At 41.4% G+C, this 19,804-nt stretch overlaps 1 protein-coding gene across 3 annotated transcripts; it reads right to left on the bottom strand.

Annotated features, from left to right (window-relative positions):
• Window positions 1-641: 641 nt before the first annotated feature.
• Window positions 642-19,095, bottom strand: ssrp1a (structure specific recognition protein 1a). 3 transcript variants are annotated; one of them, XM_039813718.1, is made up of 19 exons: window positions 18,967-19,095; window positions 18,166-18,245; window positions 17,082-17,267; window positions 14,119-14,224; window positions 13,305-13,498; window positions 13,105-13,205; window positions 12,847-12,976; window positions 12,604-12,707; window positions 12,082-12,210; window positions 11,783-12,004; window positions 11,419-11,491; window positions 11,290-11,295; window positions 6,599-6,731; window positions 6,466-6,511; window positions 6,216-6,345; window positions 5,895-6,062; window positions 5,181-5,278; window positions 4,909-5,080; window positions 642-1,108 (listed from the first exon to the last, which is right to left on the bottom strand). In XM_039813718.1, the coding sequence occupies exons 2-19, from the start codon at window positions 18,217-18,219 to the stop codon at window positions 1,043-1,045; spliced, it is 2,118 nt and encodes a 705-aa protein (XP_039669652.1). In that variant the 5' UTR covers window positions 18,220-18,245; window positions 18,967-19,095; the 3' UTR covers window positions 642-1,042. The 3 variants fall into 3 exon arrangements, with proteins under 3 accessions (XP_039669652.1, XP_039669653.1, XP_039669654.1); XM_039813719.1 differs by lacking the exon at window positions 18,967-19,095 and adding an exon at window positions 18,544-18,644; XM_039813720.1 differs by lacking the exon at window positions 11,290-11,295 and having other exon boundaries at window positions 18,967-19,094.
• Between the last annotated feature and the right edge of the window lie 709 nt (window positions 19,096-19,804).

Genomic DNA, 19,804 nt, shown 5'->3' with positions numbered 1-19,804 from the left:
CATTGCAGTGATGAAAGCAGACCACCTTGAAAAAAAGTTGTCTTGCACACAAGCTGGTTGGTTTATCTCACTGTCAATCAACATATCAATAGCCCTGTTTCTCAAACAAAATTAGCCATCATGGTTTCTTGCAACTCCTGCTATTATGACGATCCAGTCAACATTTGAGCTTCAAAGTTTGGTTGGGTCCCATTTTACCATCTGGCAGAAGAGACTGTAAAGAGCACAATGAATAAGTTGGCTGTTATTTATTGGTTATGATGCTTTTGAAAATAATCAAGGTTCCAGGAGGTGTCTCTTGACCCCTATGATTTGGGAAAGATAAGTTACTTTGAGTAATGTTTTGTTTTACTTTATCAATTTTCACCCATTTTATGAGGCTGTTATAAGCCCATAGTTTCAGTTTCACCAAAAACCTCACTGATTAGTTGGATTACTGTTCCAAATTGTAAAAAAACAAAACAAATTTTACATCTACAGCCAAAATAAATTAAACATGTGGGTGAACCATGGCTTGCAGGGGCCTAAAGTGGAACTCAACTAGTAGCTACCATAAAACATTGTTTTTAAAGCTGTTGGGTTCCCATTATACCCCCAGCAGCATGATATAAAAAGTTATGTACAAAAAAACAGCAAAGTGCGGCTTTATTAAAAAGTATTCATTTATTTATTCAAGTCTGAAAACAAGACATGGTAAAACAAAAAAAACTGTGGTTTTTAAATGCTCTACAAAGGAAGAACAAAACAGCTTCGTATCGACTCTTCTTCTAATCCACATTAAATCAACTCCTATAGTCTGAGAAAGGTTGTACACCAGTATACCACTATTTCAATGAGCGCTCATGGGAAAACTCACTCAAATATCACGTGAGCTTTTCAGAGTCGCAAGATGAGTGATGACTCCTAAAGCAAAACATGTAGAAGAAAAAAATACAACTCAAGTTCGTTGATTCGTCAGTCAGTCCATTTGTGTGAGATCAACATAAAGAGCATAAATGCTTGGTCCTTGGTTTGTGTGTCGGATGGGTAAAAGTGTGTGTGTTTAGTCAGACTCTTCCTCTGAGCTGGCAGGTGTGGACACAGCCTCTTCCTCCTCATCATCAGATTCCTGGTTAAAACATATAAAGAGAGGGGATTAGTACATACGTGTGTATTGTGTAATAAAGACAAGATGGTTTTTGTTTCCTATGCAATCTGAGATAATCCATCAGATTCGTGTAACATACAACTTGGAGGGTATTTTCCACAGAAATAAAAATGATGGAAAGGCCATTCCCATTTTTAGTGTGTACCATTGCCATGCCATTGCCAACATATAAACAAACTTGTGGCAAGTCGCGGAGGTGAGGTTTTGCAGTAACTGACAAATGAGCAGTGGAGTAGTAACGTTACAAGGCAGAGAGCCAGCCGCTAAATGAGTCAAATTTCAAAGCCTAATGCTTCATCCACACAAAGCACAATGCTATCGCCAGATGAGGGACGGCTTTTTCTGCTCGTTTTCTGTGACAGATGGGACGTGGGGGTACGGCGGAGTAAGCAAGCTAACGTTAGCCAACTAAAAACTTAACAAATTGTCCGCTGGCTGGCTTGCTAGTTCCGCCATCCTTTCATGCTGCATTGGTTACAGAGAATGAGCCAAACAGCGGGCTGGGTCTGCTGACCTGCTGCCGCTGGGCCCTCTCCCACGCTGTGTCGGACCACTCTCCCCCCAGTAAGCTGCGACAGACTTTATGGCCCCACTGACTCGCTATTATGGATCCCACTAGGGTTGTGCCGATGGTCCATCGTGATGGCAGGCCGACATCACGATGGAGAGCCACCAATTGATAAGTGCGTCAGTCTTAAACTAGCAAAGACACTTGCGTCGGGCTTTGCGCCGCGCATGGTGCAAGATAGTGCAAGATAAGTGGAAGCTACTTTTCCCCCCCTTTGTGTGCAACCTATTTGTGAATCACCGAACCATCGCTCTGAGCAGACTGGATTGGCTGTAGTGATACATTCTCTCTCTCTCTCCCCCTTTCAGTTGTAGCTTGCTCTACCTTCTAGTGACGTTGGACACCGCGGTCTCGAGTGAGAGAGAAAAAAGCGTTAACGTGGAACGCTATCACACTTTCCTTTCTCCCCTCATTGGACTAAGTTTGTCGACACTACTCTGTGCGCGCATCAATAAGTAGGCCTAAGTCTGAGGTCCTGTAGGTACGGGACGATGTTATGTAGGATTTATGAATGTACGTTAGCAACAGTAGGCTAATTCACGAAGGTGCTATTTTATGTGTGAGCTAATATTGCGCATCTGTTCATATGCGCTGCAAGAATTAGGTTTCTGTTTATTGAATGCGTTATTCAGTGCAAACATAACCGAGAATGTAGTTTAAACTCAGTAATGATGGTATATTAGGTTATTACTGTTGCTCTGTTGAAGGCAAACATCCCACTGTACTGTCGTTACGCAGATCATGGACATCCGATTGATTTTACTGCACCGTACTTAAGTGAAAGTAGGTGAAGTTGTAAAACCTACCAGCAGGGCACCATTTACAGAGGGCATTTAAATGTATGTCTAATCGTTTCTATGTTAACTGTTGGCCCATAGTAGTAGACGACGATATCATCGTCCATCGCCATGTTTTACTGTAAACATCGTCAACTGCCAATTTAGGGGACATCGCCCAACCCTAGATCCCACGTAACTTCTAGGCAAGTCCTGCCCTACGAAGCAGCTCGATTGGTTGGGGTTAGGCATTGACCTCGAGTGGTTAAGGTTAGGATCGGTGTTGGGAGTAACGAGTTACAAAAGTAACGCAATTACAGTAATCTATTTATTTTTGCTGTAACGCAGTAATATAACGCATTACTAATTAAATTTCGGTAATATAACCGTTACAATCTCAGTAACGCGAGTTACAACGCAACATTTAGTGGCGTTTTGTTTTTTTAAGAATTCACGCGAACCATTTCTTCACAGAAAAAAAAGCCGTGAGTATTATTTCCTGTTGCTTTATTCAATGGTTGAGATGACTGTAGAGACAGATACATTTGCGAGATGGACATTATTTGGTCAGAGCCAGAACCAGAGACGGTACGTACAACATCTGCGTCCCAAAAGGTGAAGGTACATCAGCGTGGACAGCAGTGTGTCCGAGCTGCTGACCGATATAAACATGTCGGGAATTAATGTTTAGGCTTGCTGCACGTAAATACCATTGCATTTTATCAGCCGTGGAAAGTACTTCAATACAACCGTAAGGTACTTTTAATTAGTATTTTCATTTTCTCCTACTTGCCTATGTTTTACTTCTATTTTTATAGCTTTAGTTACTTTGTATATTCATATTAATTATACAAAATATTATGAATAATCTATGATGTATATTGGATAAAGAGGAGACTTTATTGATCCGGTGGTGAAATTCACAAGCTACCTGCCAAGTCAAACTTCCACTGTTATTTTGGTGAAAGTAACTCAAAAGTAATACAAAAGTAGCGTAATGCATTACAATTCAGAGACAGTAGTATTGTAATATAACTAATTACTCTCAAATGACAGTAACTAGCAATCTATAATGTATTACATTTTGGAAGTAAATTGCCCAACACTGGTTAGGATAGCCGATTGGTCAGGGGATAGGACCTGAACAAATCAGGTTATGTTACCTTGCGTTAGCATGGATGCTTGGCCAGTAGTAGTGTGTGTGAATGCTATTGAAGGGCGGGCCTTGCCTCAAAGTTGCATGGGTTCCATAATAACGACCCACTGATGGGTGTTGTCTCCATGACAACTAACAACAATCGCCATTTCATTCTACACTAATCAAATAACCACAGCACACAGTTCAATGGCCTTTCCATCCATCTTATTCCTATGGTATTTTCCCTCTCATACCACAGCTTCTTGCCAACAAAATGCCAGATGCAATCAAATTTAAAAAATACCAGTCATTTACGATTATTTTGCCATGTTCTGTTTTGCAAGAACACTCTTATTTTTTCTTGTGTTCTGAATGACACGCACATGCGCACATCCGCACGCGCACATCCGCCCCTCCGCCCCTCCCGAAGCCAGTCAGGGAGGCAAGTCGTGTGCATATCATCCGCTGGAATTTAAAAACTCAGCGCGAGTAAAGATGGCAGCAGCGTTTGGTGAGCAAAAAAAGGCAAAACCAACTCAGTTGTCTGGGAACAGCTAACGTTAGCTAACCCTGCGGTCCCTCTGCCTTTGCCCCCCCGCTGTAGTAGACTGTCTATAGACATTGTATTCCCCCGACACGCTGTATTCACTTACTGTTTAAAACTTTTTCCAGCTTAGTGGGGGTGCATAGGCATACTGCTCAAAACCAACATGAAAAAACATAGTAATGTTCCCTCACCATTTATTTTTGTAAATGAGCAGGGACGTTAAATCACCTGTTTCACATAACGTTACTCTAAGGTACCGTCTATGTGCTGGATTTTTCCCAAGGTTAGCTAGCAAATAAGCCCACTGACTAGGGTTGGGTATCGTTTTTTTTTTTTTGATTCCGGTGCTAAACCAAAATAATCGTGATTATTATTTTTTCCATAATCGAGCAGCCCTACATCATCCTGGAGCTGTTTGGATCATACTGTCCTGTTACTAGAAACTAATGGACAGTCAATCAGAACCAAGAAGTTTCAGTGGCCTTGCTATAACAGCAAACAAACCATGACTTCATGTCCCCTCAGTCACACAAAACAATATCTGCATTGACCTGAAATACAAACTTGGAGGTGATGAAAAACAATGTTGCACCCTAATGTGTTTATCATGACAAAAATGTATATTACATATCAAGAGACTGACTCACTACAGTGACTGAATGTTGTGGTGAACACAGGATGAATCTGATAATGGATCCTGCAGCTTATAATGTTTATCAAGAGTGGCTTTACCTTCTTCCTCTTGGACTTGCTCTTATGGTCAGAGTCTGATGAACTCTCGCTGGTCTCGATGAACTCTTTACTTTTGAAGCTGTCGTTGCCTCCTCCCCGCTCCCTGTCCTTGTCTGCACTGGCAGACTTCCTCTTCTTCTCCTCCTTCTTACCTCCAGATTTTCTACTCTCCCTAACAGGTTAAGGGTGGGGAGAAAAAAAAGTCAGACATATTTAAGATAGATTGTATCAAAGAACAAAACAAAAATGAGTTTATGTCATGTAAGTCTTACTTTTTGGAACTGGAGGTTGCTCCTCCACCGCTCTCTTTGAACTCTTGCTTTGCTTTTTCATAATTCCTCTTTGCCTCTCCAGCCTTTGTGTCCCACTCCTGAAGGAACAGAGAAGCAGGGAAGTGTAAAGGAGAGGAATGGATAAAACAACATGGGACAAATGAATAAAGACTGGGTTTGATGAAACCCAGCTCTGCATAGCACAAGTTCAATGTGGCAAAGATGTAACGAAACCAGCCCATCTGGCTGTAGTTCTCTGAGATAATGCACTTCAAAACTTTAATGTCAACTAAATGTATTTAGATTGATTTATATGGGCATACATATGTAACCCTTAAAATAAGTGCAGGCTCCCTTCCGACAACTGTGAAAAAAGTTTAATTAGGTTCATTTTTAATTTATTTATTTATTTTAAGGGTTAGTCAGAAACACTCCGGATGAAACACTAAGTAACACTGACTTCAGAGAAAAATGTGTGTCCTACCACATCCAAATCTATTTAAAATTGAAATTATCATACCTAAAACTTACACACTTTATATTATTCTATGGTCACAGCCACTCTAACACAACCCTGTCCTATTGTACTCACTGGGAGCCACAAAGAAAACATAAATGTGAAATGCAAACTAATATTTATTTTAAATATCTAGTGTTGTGAGAGCATAGGAGTAAAACTAAAGCAAATAGTCTCTCCTCGTTCTCCTGCCTTACCTCCTTCTCGTCTTTGCCTAGTTGTCTCCACATCTCTCCGGCCTTCTTGGAAATCTCTGTGATGGAGATGCCCGGGTTCTCTGACTTGATTCGCTCGCGGCTGGAGTTGAGCCACAGCATGTAGGCACTCATCGGCCTCTTGGGACCGCCGGTTTCTTTCTGCTTCTTCTACTCAGATTGAAGGAAGTAAGGGAATTAAAGGGAAAAGAGTGTAATACAGTTTGCAATACTAGAGGCAAAAAAAAATTAATCACTGCTGGCTTCACGTCTTTACAACCTAATATTTCTCTCATGTTTTCTCCCTGTCCCAACTGCTCTCACCTCTTTGCGTGGTTTCCTCTCTTTTTTCTCCTTCACCACTTTGGGTTTCTTGGCCTTCTTCTTCTCGCTCGCATCATCGCTATCGTCCCCGTCTTCGCTGCTGTCGCTCGCTGAGGCATTGCTGTCGTACCTGATTGACGGAGGTGGAGAAATGGGGAAAGTTACGTCAGCTGGGTTAAATAAGCCAGAGGGACCGCAGAGAAGGGTCAACAGACTTAAAACAAACAGAGTTTAAGAAGAAGCCACTTACTCTTCTGCAATGTCATCATCTTCTTCTCCGGGATTAAACGACTCATCTAGAGTGATACAAGGCAGAAAATCAAACCTACTGATCTTCTGAACTCAACATCTATTGCCTACTTTGGTCATACTGAGACAGTTACCGCTTTCGCCATCTGACTCCTCGCTGTCGTTGCCCTCCTCTCTGATCTTGCCCTCAGCCTTCATCCTCTCCAGGTAGGCGTCGTGCTGGTCGTCGTCCGAGTCACTGTACTCGTCAATCTTACCCTTCATGCCCTGAAAGTAAACTGCACGGTCAGAAACAAACAGAACAAACCAACAGTACTCACAATACAGCATAGCTATTGTAGAGTCTTCCAGGACCTACTAGTCGCCAGGCAACGCTCATGAATGATAGAAAATGGATTGTTCATTTTTTTCAATAAAATGCAAAAAGATACTGCAAAATGTCAATCACAATTTCACAGAGGTCTAGGTACATTTTCAATTAATTTTTTGTCCAACCAATAGTCCATAAATATTTAATTGAGAATTGGCAGTTTGTGGGGATTTTTACTTAATATTAGGCCTGGCAAACTCGATTCCTTTTTAGGATTCAGGTTATTCTGAGTCACTCACTAAACTGATCCGGGTTGTGCGAATCACTTGAATCACTTGAGTCAGTATTGTATGCTACATCCAAGGCGAGCTTTTGATTTGGATAAAATGCCATGTTTTCATTTAGAATCTTTTAATTTTATTTGAAAAAAAATCCATAAATATAAATGGTCTGAAAGAAAACCGAATATTCATTTAAAAATGACATGGAATTATATTTTTTAACTTTAATAGGACTGACAAATAAGAAAGCCATCTGGACTCTGAACATTTACAATGACTTAAAATCTCTTTAATGTAAATTCCATGCGCCCCTTTTTCATGTATGCACTGTATGCATTTAATGTTTTAAATGTGTATGTGCATCTGTATTTGAATAATAAAGTTTTGTGAAGTAAAAAAAAAAAAACATGAGTTGTCGGCGAGGCGAGCTTATAATGTTTCGGACTGTCTGCTCGACCTAATTGCATTTTAATATACTACATTTATACACCAAACCTACAGTAGGCCTAACTAGGCTATGTGCAGAACATTGTATGTTATTTCAGAAATGAAAGAATGGCTTTTGTTGTCGATTTGCTTTACTCTGAGCTCGAGGAGAAGCTGCACTCGCTCGCTGCTCGCTCGTCTGAATCAGATCCACTCATGACAACGTAGCCGGCTGATTCAGTTGATTCGCGGGATTTACTGACTCCCGCAAGAACTCACGAGTCATCAACAACTCATGAATCATCGAGGGCTCGTGAGTTCTCGAGTGAATCCCACGGTCTGCGAGCTTCCGGCTCTGAGTCTGCGGGTCGGGACTGTCTCTCTGCTCACTCAGGCGCTCGAGTTGACTTGTGGAGTTGCTGTTAACTACGAAATTGTAAGTTATAAAGCTTTTTGCAGCTAAGATGGCTAGGAATAGAAGAAGCTAATGTTGCAAGAGGTTTGTGTGTGCCGCTGTTATCATGTTAGATTGAATTGTAGTAGGACTCAACTGAACCGGGTTAATGATGCTAGAGAATCGTGAGTCGTGAGTCAATTTAAAGACTCGGGTTAAAGATCCGAGTGAATCACAACTCGAACAGGTCTACTTAATATAGGACTTACACAAATAATCAATTATCAATATTGTATTCTATTTTCCTTTGATTGACTAAATGTATTGGCCAATTAAAAAAATAACACACCATGTTTGGTTTAATGTCATGAATTTTGACATTAGGCCTCACGTAAGACTATTTCCGTATTCTTAACCAACATCTCTCCTACTGTGTTCTGTGATGCTCCCTCATCGGAGTGTTCCAAGCCAAAACATAGTGTCCCTGTGTTGTAATGTTATCTTAGACCAAATCCAAACAGTTTTCCCATCTCCATGAAGCAACATCTGTCTGCCAGGGGACAGACGGACGACAAGTCAGGGAGGCTCTTAAAACACCAACAGGAAATGGAGAGCAGGCCCATTCATTTTCATTGACCTACTCTACGGACCCTGTCACCATGGCAACAGATGGCCCAGTAACCAGAGACACCGAGTTGCTGCTTGGACTTTGTTGTCCGACAGACCAGGGGTCCGTTTCAGGAAGGAGGTTTTGTGAAAACTCTGAGTTAGTTAACACTGAGATGAGGGAAACTGAGTTTTCTGTTTCAGAAAGAGAGGTTAATCAAACCAGAGAGAGAGGGGTAACTCCATCCCGTTTCAGAAAGAGAGGTAACTTAACCTCAGAGTCAGTTACTATGGTAACTGAGTCTGTGAAGCTAACCTGGTCAGGAGCCGGTTTTCACCAATAAACCTCGAGTTTCTCTCAGTCTCCTCCCTCTGACACAGCGCTCTTTCAATTCCTCATTCATTCATTCAGTCTGTATCAGGCGCATTTTAGTGCAGTTTGTTATCTGCATGAATAAAAAAAAACACGGTTGGTTTATTAACCACGTTAGGCAGACTATAAAACATTTTTGTTCCGAACATGGCATTTCCTTTTGTCAACGATCCCGTTGATGAAGAAGCTGCATTACTTCGTTAGTTAAACATACGTCGGGAGATGATATTGAGGCCCTGACTATAGATTAGGGGTGGTACGGTTCACAAAACCCACGGTTCGGTTCGTATCACGGTTTTCGGTTCAGTACGGTTTCTTATTTTTTCTTTAACACTCCAGAATATACTTCCGCATATAGCTAAAATTAGCATATTGAATGCATGTTGCACAAAACGTGCACACAGTGGCAGTTCTATATTGTTTTATTTCCATATAGGTAACGTGAAATCCAAAATGTTCCCACACACCAGACTATAAACGACGCTGGCGCATCCTCCAGCTCTGGGCAGCCTCTCTCCCACTTGACATTTCTGCAGGTGACGTGACGTGACCTGCAGCGGCACCCCACTCCACTTGAGGAGCGGTCGGCTCGGTGTCTCTCAAAATCTGATGAAAATCTTTTAAACTGACCTTTGTCGATCTGAAATGAAGACAGATTCAGCAACTGCATGGCCTATTTCTCGCTTAAAATGTTTTCAGAAACACGTTTCGGTGAACTATTTTAGTACAATATGAGATCGTAATCTGAATGAGCCGCCATGACAGTCTGGCTTTGAAATTTGGGACCAGCCAGACCAAGCCAGACCCATGTGACGCAATCGTCCAATCAGCTGCCATGGGTTGCGTTTGTCACGCCCATCCCGCTCGTCATTTCCAGTTAGTGTTTTAACATAGGTGTATAAAGTGGGCACTACGGCAGTAAGAGGTTAGTGCACATTAACAGTGTACTGACGAACCGTGCGGTACACACATGCTCCGAACCGAGACTAGCGAACCGAGCGGTTCGGGTGTTTTTTCATGAACCGTACCACCCCTACTATAGATGTATTTTCAATTCCAGATAACTACCTATTTGAGAGGTATCATTTTTCTTCACAGTCCATCAGATATGTAGATACCTTATCGTCCTCATAACACTAACGTCACCCATCGTGGACATGCTTTTACATCCCAGCAGATTCTTTGTGTCGCATTACGTTTTTTTTGCAAACGGCAGTTTTCTAACATTGTTGATGCGGAGCGTATTAGTAAAGCCACTGTAGCAAAACTCCGTCAGAAGATTGTGAGTCGCTCTGAAACCTTTTTTTTTTTTAAACGTTTTTGTAATGTTCCTTGGACACAAACAAGTAAGACATTAAAAAGAAATAAATTATTGTAAATCATAATTCTGTTAATGATGGTACTACAGCCTCAGAATGGGATTAGTAGTAGCCTAGTTTACTTTTTCGCCTTCAGGATTGCACCTAAATGAAATTATAGGTGTAGCCTGATACCATTCCAGTTTTCACCAGTAATATTATAGGTTACCTGTGCTCAAATATGAAATTAATACACAATATTAGATCTTACGCATTGACTCGAGCAGTAATTTTCTCCCACACCTATTCTCGCTATTTTGCAGGAGCAGCCGTGTTGTGCTTTTTTAAACAAAATACATGTTCAAACTCGCTGTATGTGTGCATGAGTATTTCTGCCGACCAGTTTGTTTGTGGTTGTTGCCATGGTGAATCGTAGTATCATGGCTCCGTTCATGCTGCCTTTTTATTGTGGTGGTGCACGCGCTTAACTGAGTGAAACTACTCCGAGTTGATTGAACCAACTCGAATCAGCTGTTCTGGAAACGAAAACTCTGTTTCCCATCTCAGGGTAAATCAACTCAGAGATCAGGGTTAGACTCAGAGTTTGTTAAACCTCCTTCCTGAAACGGGCCCCAGGAACTTGTACATGTCAAAAGACAGCATTAATGCAATCAGCACTGCCTATGTTCAGCAGTGGTCATGCTGACAGCTGTGTCGAGTGTTAAAGCACACCAAAAGCCCCCGGGCAACACATTAGTCAGCACGATACAAAAGCACACACACACACACGTACGTACGTACACACACGTACGTACACACACGTACACACACACACGTACACACACACACAGTCTCACACACAGTCTCACACACAGTCTCACACACAGTCTCACACACAGTCTCACACTCCTTCACCCCCATGTCCCATGATTAGTTATAAATCACTCAGAATGTATCAGGTTCAACAGCAATTGTATTGGTAACCTCAAACCAAAATCAAGATTATAGGAAACAGTCCTCCGGAACACACACAGACACACACACACAAACACAGCGGCACGACATGCAAGCAAAAATCAATCCACACCGATAAAACAAAGCGCCTAGTTCACACGTGACGCCCGTGACCATACCCACCTTCTTCTACAGGGGTACAAGGACGGACACACAGGAGAAGGGCAACAAGCATCAATATCTGGGATGGAAGTCTGACAAAACTCATGAAATTTATTTGCTTACAAACTGGGAGATGTTTAAATGACTTACTTCTTTGAACCCTCTGTTCTTGATGTTGAGCTTCTTGGCGTTAACAAAGTCAAACAGTTTTCCGTACTCCTCTCTAAAAGAAAAAGAGAAATAATTATTTTGGCTGAAATTCACTAGATAGCCTCAAGCTGGAAGACCTGATCTAAAATCTATATCACAATACATTTATCTCAATAACAATGAATGCAAATTTTAAAGTCTTTTTCAAATACATCAGTACATGAAATTTCCACCCTCATGCTTGCTTACTTTTTTAATGTTTGTATAAATTCATTACAGTATGACCACTTTAAGATTCTGGCCTGGACTTTGGTCTGATTGGTTGGCTGAACTTCTTCTGAGTTTCTGCGTGTAGGGTCCTCACCTCTCAATGCTGCTGAAGGTGTACTGATTTCCCTGCTTGGTTTCGATCTCAAAGTCGAAGGATCGCGTTGTGGTGGTGCCTCGGGCGAAATTGACGCAGGAGATCTCCTCAAAGCGCAGGTGCACGGGGGGCTTGTGGACATAGATGAAGCCCCTCTCCAGGGGATAGAGGAGGCCCGAGGACGCCTTGTAGGAGCAGGTAATGCACTGAGCTCCAGAGTGACTGGGGAAGAATGACACACATTTAACCGGATTTACTTAAGTATATGAGAAAATGTGTTTTGTCTACTAGGTGCTTACCCCTGGAAGTTTCCAGGTACAGTGATCTTGCGGTTGACCAGGGCCTTCATCACCCTGCTGACCATCTCATACAGAGACCCTGACATGTTTTTACTGAGTTTGCCCTCAAAGCGGCGCTCCACATCCTCCCTGTTAGAAACAAACACAGGAAAAGACAGGTTTAATATCTTCACATGAACACTTTAGACAGCTTTCTAGTATGTGTAAGCAACAATGCAAACAACAGAAGAAGTAGCTGGTGCCACTGTAAACTCATGTAAATTACTCCTCCAGAGATTTGCCTCCCCCTAGTGGATAAATGCTTTACAACATCAAAAAGCAAGCTTGTGTTATCAAGTTGAGTCACCATGATCAACACACACACACACACACACACACACACACACACACACACACACACACACACACACACACACACACACACACACACACACACACACACACACACACACACACACACACACACACAGCACTTGGCTTCATGTAGCCCATAAACACTGTCCTTTACTGCCATAGACTCACTCGCTCATGTTGAGGGTGAGGCTAAGGTCCTCTTCCTTGGAGAAGAGCAGGATGAGAAAGTGATAACGCGTCTGACCCTGCTTGATGGGAGGATCCAGACTGATCTATTAAGACAACAACACAATGACAAATGGGGAGAAAGAGTGTGAGAAGGAACGAGAGAAACAGCAAGGGGGGAAAAAAGGTTGTTCTGGGTACAAATAAAATAAAAAGTGACAAAATTGGGCACAAAAGTCCACTTACCACAAAGAACATCTGCCTCTGATCCTTGTGTGGCAACAGGAATAGACGGAGGACGGTGGTATAGGGAATCTTGTAGTCAAAGGTCTTACCATGGAGGTGAAGGAAAGTTGGGTAGATACGGATGTCGTATCTGAGTGAGGAAAAAAAGAGAAATGAGAGATCGGTTTAGCTCAAGTCTGAAGTGAGTGGTGTAAATGGTATAACATAAATGAGGAAATCTGAGTGACTTTGTTTTGTGCTTAAGTGTTGATCTTCTACCTTCCTCTGGGTGTAAGACACTGCAGCTCTTTGAAAATACACACAGCGTCTCCTGTGGCCTGGATCACATCAGCCTTAGACAACACATTTTCAGCAAACGCCTGTAGGAAAACACACACTTTTAGCACCATTATCAACGCAAAGTGCTGTATCTGAGAAAGAACTAGAAGTAGAAAAAGAAGTAGCCCATCCTTCCTCACCTCCACAGGGTCTTGTCGTTCATCAGACTGGCTGGGCGGGACGTAGAATCGGACCTCCATGAGGGAGACCTCTGTGTCGTCGTTCTGGTGAAACTCCAGAGTGACTTCATTCTTCCCTGTGGCGCACTGGGACACGTTGGACAGCGGGACCTCGAATGCTGTACTGTCATTTACTTCAAATGATAACAGCGGTCCTGCGGTGGGAGAGGCAGAGAGAAACAGGATAACCTAATGTCAGTGGCAGCTTATTTTTCAAATCTTCCAAAGTCCATTTGTTTTGTTTTTCCCCCCACTGAGGTGCCATCATTATAGAGCCTTTTAGTTAAAAGATATCAAACATCAGCACATGAGAAAACTGTCTCTAGGCTGTTCTTTACAGATCATTTGAGTTGATGAAAATACATTGTTGATAATAAACAACCCGACACTGTAGCTGCTAATTTGCACCCTGCTCTTCATTTTCAAAACCAAGTACATTAGAGCTGAAACTGAACAGAAGTCGATTAACCAATAAGTTTGATAGACAATTCATTGACAACTAATTCTGATAATTGATTAATCGTTTGGGCCATTTTCAAGCAAAAATGCAAAACATTCGCTGGTTTTCAAATGTGAGGACATGATGCTTATCCGTCATATAAAATAGTAAAAGGGAATATCTTTGGACTGCTGGTTGCATTTTTTTCTCTGACATTTTTTAGACAAAATTATCAATTGAAAAAATAATCTAGTTTACGTTGCTACAGTGACCATGTGTCAAAGCTAATCTTGCTGTAACCTACTGGTGAGGACATTCTGATTGTTGAGTTTTTACCTGAGAACTTGGCTGTTCCCCAGTTCCATCCCTTCACACACATGTCTTTCTCCGTCAGCTCCACCTTGTAGTTGGCCTTGAAAAACTCAGAGATCTTCTCAAAGTCCTGATGGACAAGAGGTAAGAGGGGGAACAGAGGGGTGGGGGGGACATAAGTTAAAGCAAAGACGAAGTTGACAGGAGTGGAGGTGTTGAAAAGAGGAGGAAATAAATGAAAAAGAGCAAGGCTTCATGTTAGTAAGGCAGTAACACACTGGCACCACATGGGTCAAAGCATAGAAAAACACACTCCAAGAAGAGTGAGGGGATGGAGAGCTAATTAATCACGACGCAATTATAACCGCACCCGCCGCTGAGGCCTCTTGGGAACACTGGAGGTGAACGTAATCCATCTGGCCCCTCTGTCCTCCCCCCCCCCGCCGCTGACAATCAGCCTGTTTATTTATGCTGCAGGCCCGCTTACAACTGCAAATGACACACACAACCAGTCACACACAGCGACAAACACATGCTCAATCTCACACACACACACCCACAAACACACACACACAGTAGTGCACACACATGTGGAAGTGATTGTGGTGTGCGAGTGTGTGCCGGGTAGAGACTCTGTGGGAAACAGAGTTTACGCACCTGGATATCTGCCTGTCCATAAGGTTATTACAGCCAATTAGAGCCTAGAGAGAGAGAGTGTGTGTGTGTGTGTGTGTGTGTGTGTGTGTGTGTGTCAGCATGTTTGTTAGCCTGGATTAAGGCATTGTTTATATAGGAGAACATGTGTGAGCAGATGTGTAAAATGTATTAAAAAAAACAAACAAGAGTTTGTGCAGAAGTTGTCTGTCTGTGTCGATGTGTATGTGTGTTCAGTCCCAGTGTCCTCATCAGGCCTGTTGAGTGTTCCTCTACTCCTCATTACAGTTTTGGCAGATTTGTTGTTGCTCAGTTCATTTAATCATCATAAACACAGACCCCCCACTACCCAGCATAACCGTCTGTCTTTTATTAGTACATTTTTCAACCATGCTTTCCTTTCAACCTTCAACCTCTCATTTGTTATAAAACTAAGGAGGTTATCAGGAAAAACTGGATAATGCCTTCCTGCCTCCACATTTTTGGGCACAAAGTCAGCCAAATTGATCAATACTCAAACTAACTTGCCAATACGCGGCATGCATTCATTCATTCATTTATATATTTATATATATCAAAAGTTGCAGTAGTGATACAAAACGCTTTTTTCTATACGTTACCTTGAGGAATATACACCTACAAAGTTTTACTACAAAACTCTTTTGTTAACTTAACAAAATAAGCCAGACTTCTCAAATGTTAAAATGTTGTGTACAAACAAGCAGCTGTACGAGAGCTTTGCCTAAATAAAACAGTCCAAAGCTGGCAAATCCATGTTTTAAATCAGAAAACTGAGGAAGACCATGAATCGGACCAGGCATTTGAAACTGATTTTTGATACTTGACAGTATTCTAGACATAGATTTTCCTGTAACCAAAAGAATATTGAGGTTTGATACCCACTCCTCGACAACACCACTCAAGCTAGAGATAATTTTGTTTTATTTAAAAGAAGATAATGGGTACCAGTCTGAGTGAGCATTGAAACTAACGATTATTTTTTTCTATTAATTGATTTGAGGTGGTGATGTCTTGTATTGGCCAACCAACAGACTAAAACAATATATAATTTTCAGTTATATAAAACAGCAGATACTCGTGTTTGAGAAAGTCAGAACTAGACATTATTCAGCATTTTTTATGACTTGAACAGTTAATTGATCGTCAAAGAATTGTTTTTTTTCCCCAGACAATTGAATAATTGACAAATTGTCTAATTGTATTGGTTGGTCCAAAAAGGGTTTTGTTCAATACTTGGCCCTATTACCAAGATGCAACCACAGCGGGCAGCTGCGTACATTCAATGCCACACTCTTAAAATGTAAACGATGAGGTCTTGGGCCAATAACAAACTACACATGTACATGACACAAACAGAAGAGATGGACATGCCTCTACACCCCCTGGTCCTCACAATTACCGATCAGCTACATAACAGCCTCTCTGGCAGAGACTCTTGTCTTGCTCAAGGACACTTCAGAGGGACAGATGCATCGAAGCTCTTGTACAGCTTGCCAGCGGCTAAACCTCCAGCCAACTCCCGATTACTGACACTGGCTGTGGGATAATAAACAATGACATCACGCCCTGTGCTCCGGGACGAACGGATCCATCTCCAAAAAAGTATGCTGATTAACCCCAGGAGACGCGACCGCTCGCAGCCACAGACTCCAGGTTATAGACGCTCCTCCGTCCCAGTTTTTTTTTTTACTTGCGTGCTGACGTTCGCCATACACTCAGAGCAGCGGGGGAAAGAAAAAAAATAGGGTGATAAAAAACAAACACAACCACAATTTTTTTTCTTGTCTGAGCCAAATTGTTTCAGTGGATTGATATAAACACTGACTCACATGAGCCGATGATTACACTGTTTATAGAACACACATGCTAGCGCTGGTTTCCCTCATTAATCCCATTAGGAGCTTTTGAGAGGAGAGCCGACTCATTCACATACTTTTGATTGCAACAAACACACACACGCGCGCGCTTTTCGCAAGATGGTAGCGTTTTTTCCTTGGAAACGTCAGACATGGGATAGAAGTTGTTTATCATGGTCTCCTTGCTTGAGTTACATCTCTTGTCATAAACACAGCGCTGAACAAACCAGCAGTGTGTCAGTCTGTAATATTCCACCGATGCCTTGTTCTCCTCTGAGTAAGGTAACAATTACTTCCCAGAAACAAAAAATACAACCAGGGAGAAAGATTTAGTCTGTTGAGGTATCACAACAGGAAGAAAAAAAGAAGAGGAAAATCACTCAGGAGCTCAAGAGCCCGATTCGCCTTCTAAACCTTAAAAACTGTGAAATCACTGGTTTATTAAACCACACTCACCGTGTCCCTGAAGCCGTCATATTTGTAGACATGTCCTGAGCTGGTGCCCAGCTTGATGCCGTGACCTAAACACACTCGTCTCCACTGGGCCAGGTTGAGCTCACCAGCCTGGATGCTGTCCACCTTCCCAGTCTTGCTGCTCTTATAAACCACATTTTGCTTGCTGAAACGCAGCCGCCCGTCATTCTGCAGCGACAAAGATACAGACACAGGACTCATGTTAAAAGGCTGAGATTATAAGGCCAGAGAAAGAGTTTGATTATAGTAAAGCAAAAACGCCAAAAACTTACTGGTCCCAATTTCTGAACATTTTCTGGCTTTCCAAGTCTTATATTAATAAAAAAAACGTATATTCGGGTTTTGGACTGTTGGTAAGACAAAACAAATAACCTGAATTCGTCAACCTGGGCTCTGAGAAAATGTGTCATTTTCCCATTTTTCTGATATTTTATAGACTACTTAAGGAAAGAATTGGCAGATGATTGATAATAATTTAAATAACTTATTTATGGCCCTAGTTCCTAAGAATAACTTCTAAATATGATTTTGCAGGAAAATTATTGATATTTTTCCACATCCCAACTTAATACAACAATACACAAATACACAAACAATACACAAATACAATTATGCCCCAAAAAGCTCAAACATAACTTAAATTTTAAATTCAGCATAGAGATGTCTGTAGAGCCACAAATCAACAAAGGCTTCATAGTTCAACAAATATTTTAACTTTTAAATCTATAATAGGGGACCTTGGCTAAAAATCTGATTAAGAACCTATGTTCTAGATAATCAATTTACTGGGATGCACTTTAACGGTATCAATCATTTTGTATCAGTTTCAGTAAATACAAAGTGGGTTCATAGTTTCACAAACATGCCTATTATACAGCTGTTACATGGCCTTTAACTTGACATGGTATTTCATTTTCACTTATTTCAAAGCTATATTCAGGAACACAGCCTTTAGCTCTACAAAGCTGATCTCAGTCTGTATTGATAGTATTCCGAACTGCCTTCCAGTGTGGCTCCTCTTTACACATCAGTTTCGAGAGGAGAGGTGGTTGATGAGGATACTGACCCAGGAGCCTTTGACTTCCTGGTAAATGTCGCTGAACTCCAGTGTGTCTCCCATCTCAGCTACAGGCGACGACTGATGTTCTGCAGACAGAAGAAAATGCATTAGATTGAACCAAACATCCACAGGGCTTATACAAGCACTGCATTTTAAAACTGTATTCAGTTTGGGGCATTAGGTATCCTTAAAGCGGTCGTTTTTAATTGCTTTCATTTTTAGTAATAGCTCCTTGATATTGATGAAAACATGATGGAGACACTTAGCTAGCTAGCTAGCTAGCTGCTGAGCCGAGCACTGAGTCACACTGAAGAGAGAGAGAGAGAAACCTGACACCATGTGATTGTGTAACATTAGATACTAAACGCAGTATTATATTTGTACCTGTTGGTTATAAATCGATTAGTAAACGGTCAGGTCCAACTGTTTTTTTTTGTTTGTTTTTTAAATCAAAGCGATTACTAACATGCATGCTGCTGCGCCACTAACAATAGCTAGGCTAACTTGAACTGCACAAGGTGCGTTTCTTTTACAAAACAATGCTGCACTGAGTTCGACTGAGTCCTCAATTTAATAACAGGCAACACTCGCTACAAGCCCCGACCCACTAGAGACACAGTGTACATCAAATCGAGCGCTCCAGCAGAGCTAGGCCGGTGTAAAGAAATCAAGTGATATACAGTGTATTTTGCAAACAGAATAGCTCCAAATGAAGCACGTAGGCGATATTATCTACCCTGTTACGTGCACATATTTCAAAAATGAGTTTCTAAACAACCGACAAAACATAATGAAAAAAAAACTTACTGTCGATGTGATGAGCAGCTTCGCCTGTTTCCCGCGTGTAGCATCGAGAGCTAGCGCTACGTCACAGGAAAGAACCAGGAGGTGTTTGTAATTACTTCCGGTTTGGCGAAGAGTTTTTCTTTTCACCATTAAAAACTTAAATTTAAAATCATACACGCTCTGAAGTGTTTTCTATACAGATGTCTGTGTAGTACTTGAACTATCGAATTGGTCATGGCAACTCCTGTTTGAAAACAGAACGTTGTTTCAGGGCAGAGCACGCTGCTGTGACCACCTATCACCACTGGGTGGCACGCAACACATCTAATGAAATAGGCCTATATTATATTCTATTTTATTCTAATGTCAAATTGTAACACAGAACAGCTAGGCTGCTGAACACATAGTAGCCTACACCAGCACAGCACTCCAAATAGTTATTTAGATGTTAAAACGGCATGATACTGATCAGACTTAATGTGTCCCTGGATCAAATAAAACTCATTGTCAGATTAACCTTCCAGGAGCCTTTGGACAAAAATTGCCCACCTAACTCTCTGTTACTACCACTCTCTGTGCAGTGTGTAGTTTTTCTACTAGGCCCTGGATTTGCTATAGGCTAATTGGAATAAACAAATCAATATAAGAAAATATGACATTTAGCAAACGCACAAAACAAACAAATTAACAAATGGACCCTCTTCAAAACAGAGCCTCACTAAATTAGGATCCATTTAAGGCCCTTATGATAAAGTACAATGGTGTATACTCCGCAAAACTTTTAATTAAATCAGACAAAACACATTGGAAGGAATTGAAAATAATAGGCTATATAGTGTCAATAAAAAAACTAAAAATG

Source organism: Perca fluviatilis, chromosome 10 (genome assembly GCF_010015445.1).
Source record: "Perca fluviatilis chromosome 10, GENO_Pfluv_1.0, whole genome shotgun sequence".
In the NCBI taxonomy this organism is placed as follows: domain Eukaryota; kingdom Metazoa; phylum Chordata; class Actinopteri; order Perciformes; family Percidae; genus Perca; species Perca fluviatilis.
This window is presented reverse-complemented; position numbering and strand designations above follow the sequence as displayed.

Bases quoted from the DNA above. Each gene is read 5' to 3' on its own strand.
- ssrp1a (XM_039813718.1), bottom strand. From the start codon at position 18,219: ATGGGAGACACACTGGAGTTCAGCGACATTTACCAGGAAGTCAAAGGC. The intron at 14,225-17,081 runs GTGAGTGTGGTT...CTTGTCCATCAG, and splicing joins ATGACGGCTTCAGGGACACG to GACTTTGAGAAGATCTCTGA. The intron at 5,279-5,894 runs GTAAGGCAGGAG...CTGTTCCTTCAG, and splicing joins TAGGCAAAGACGAGAAGGAG to GAGTGGGACACAAAGGCTGG.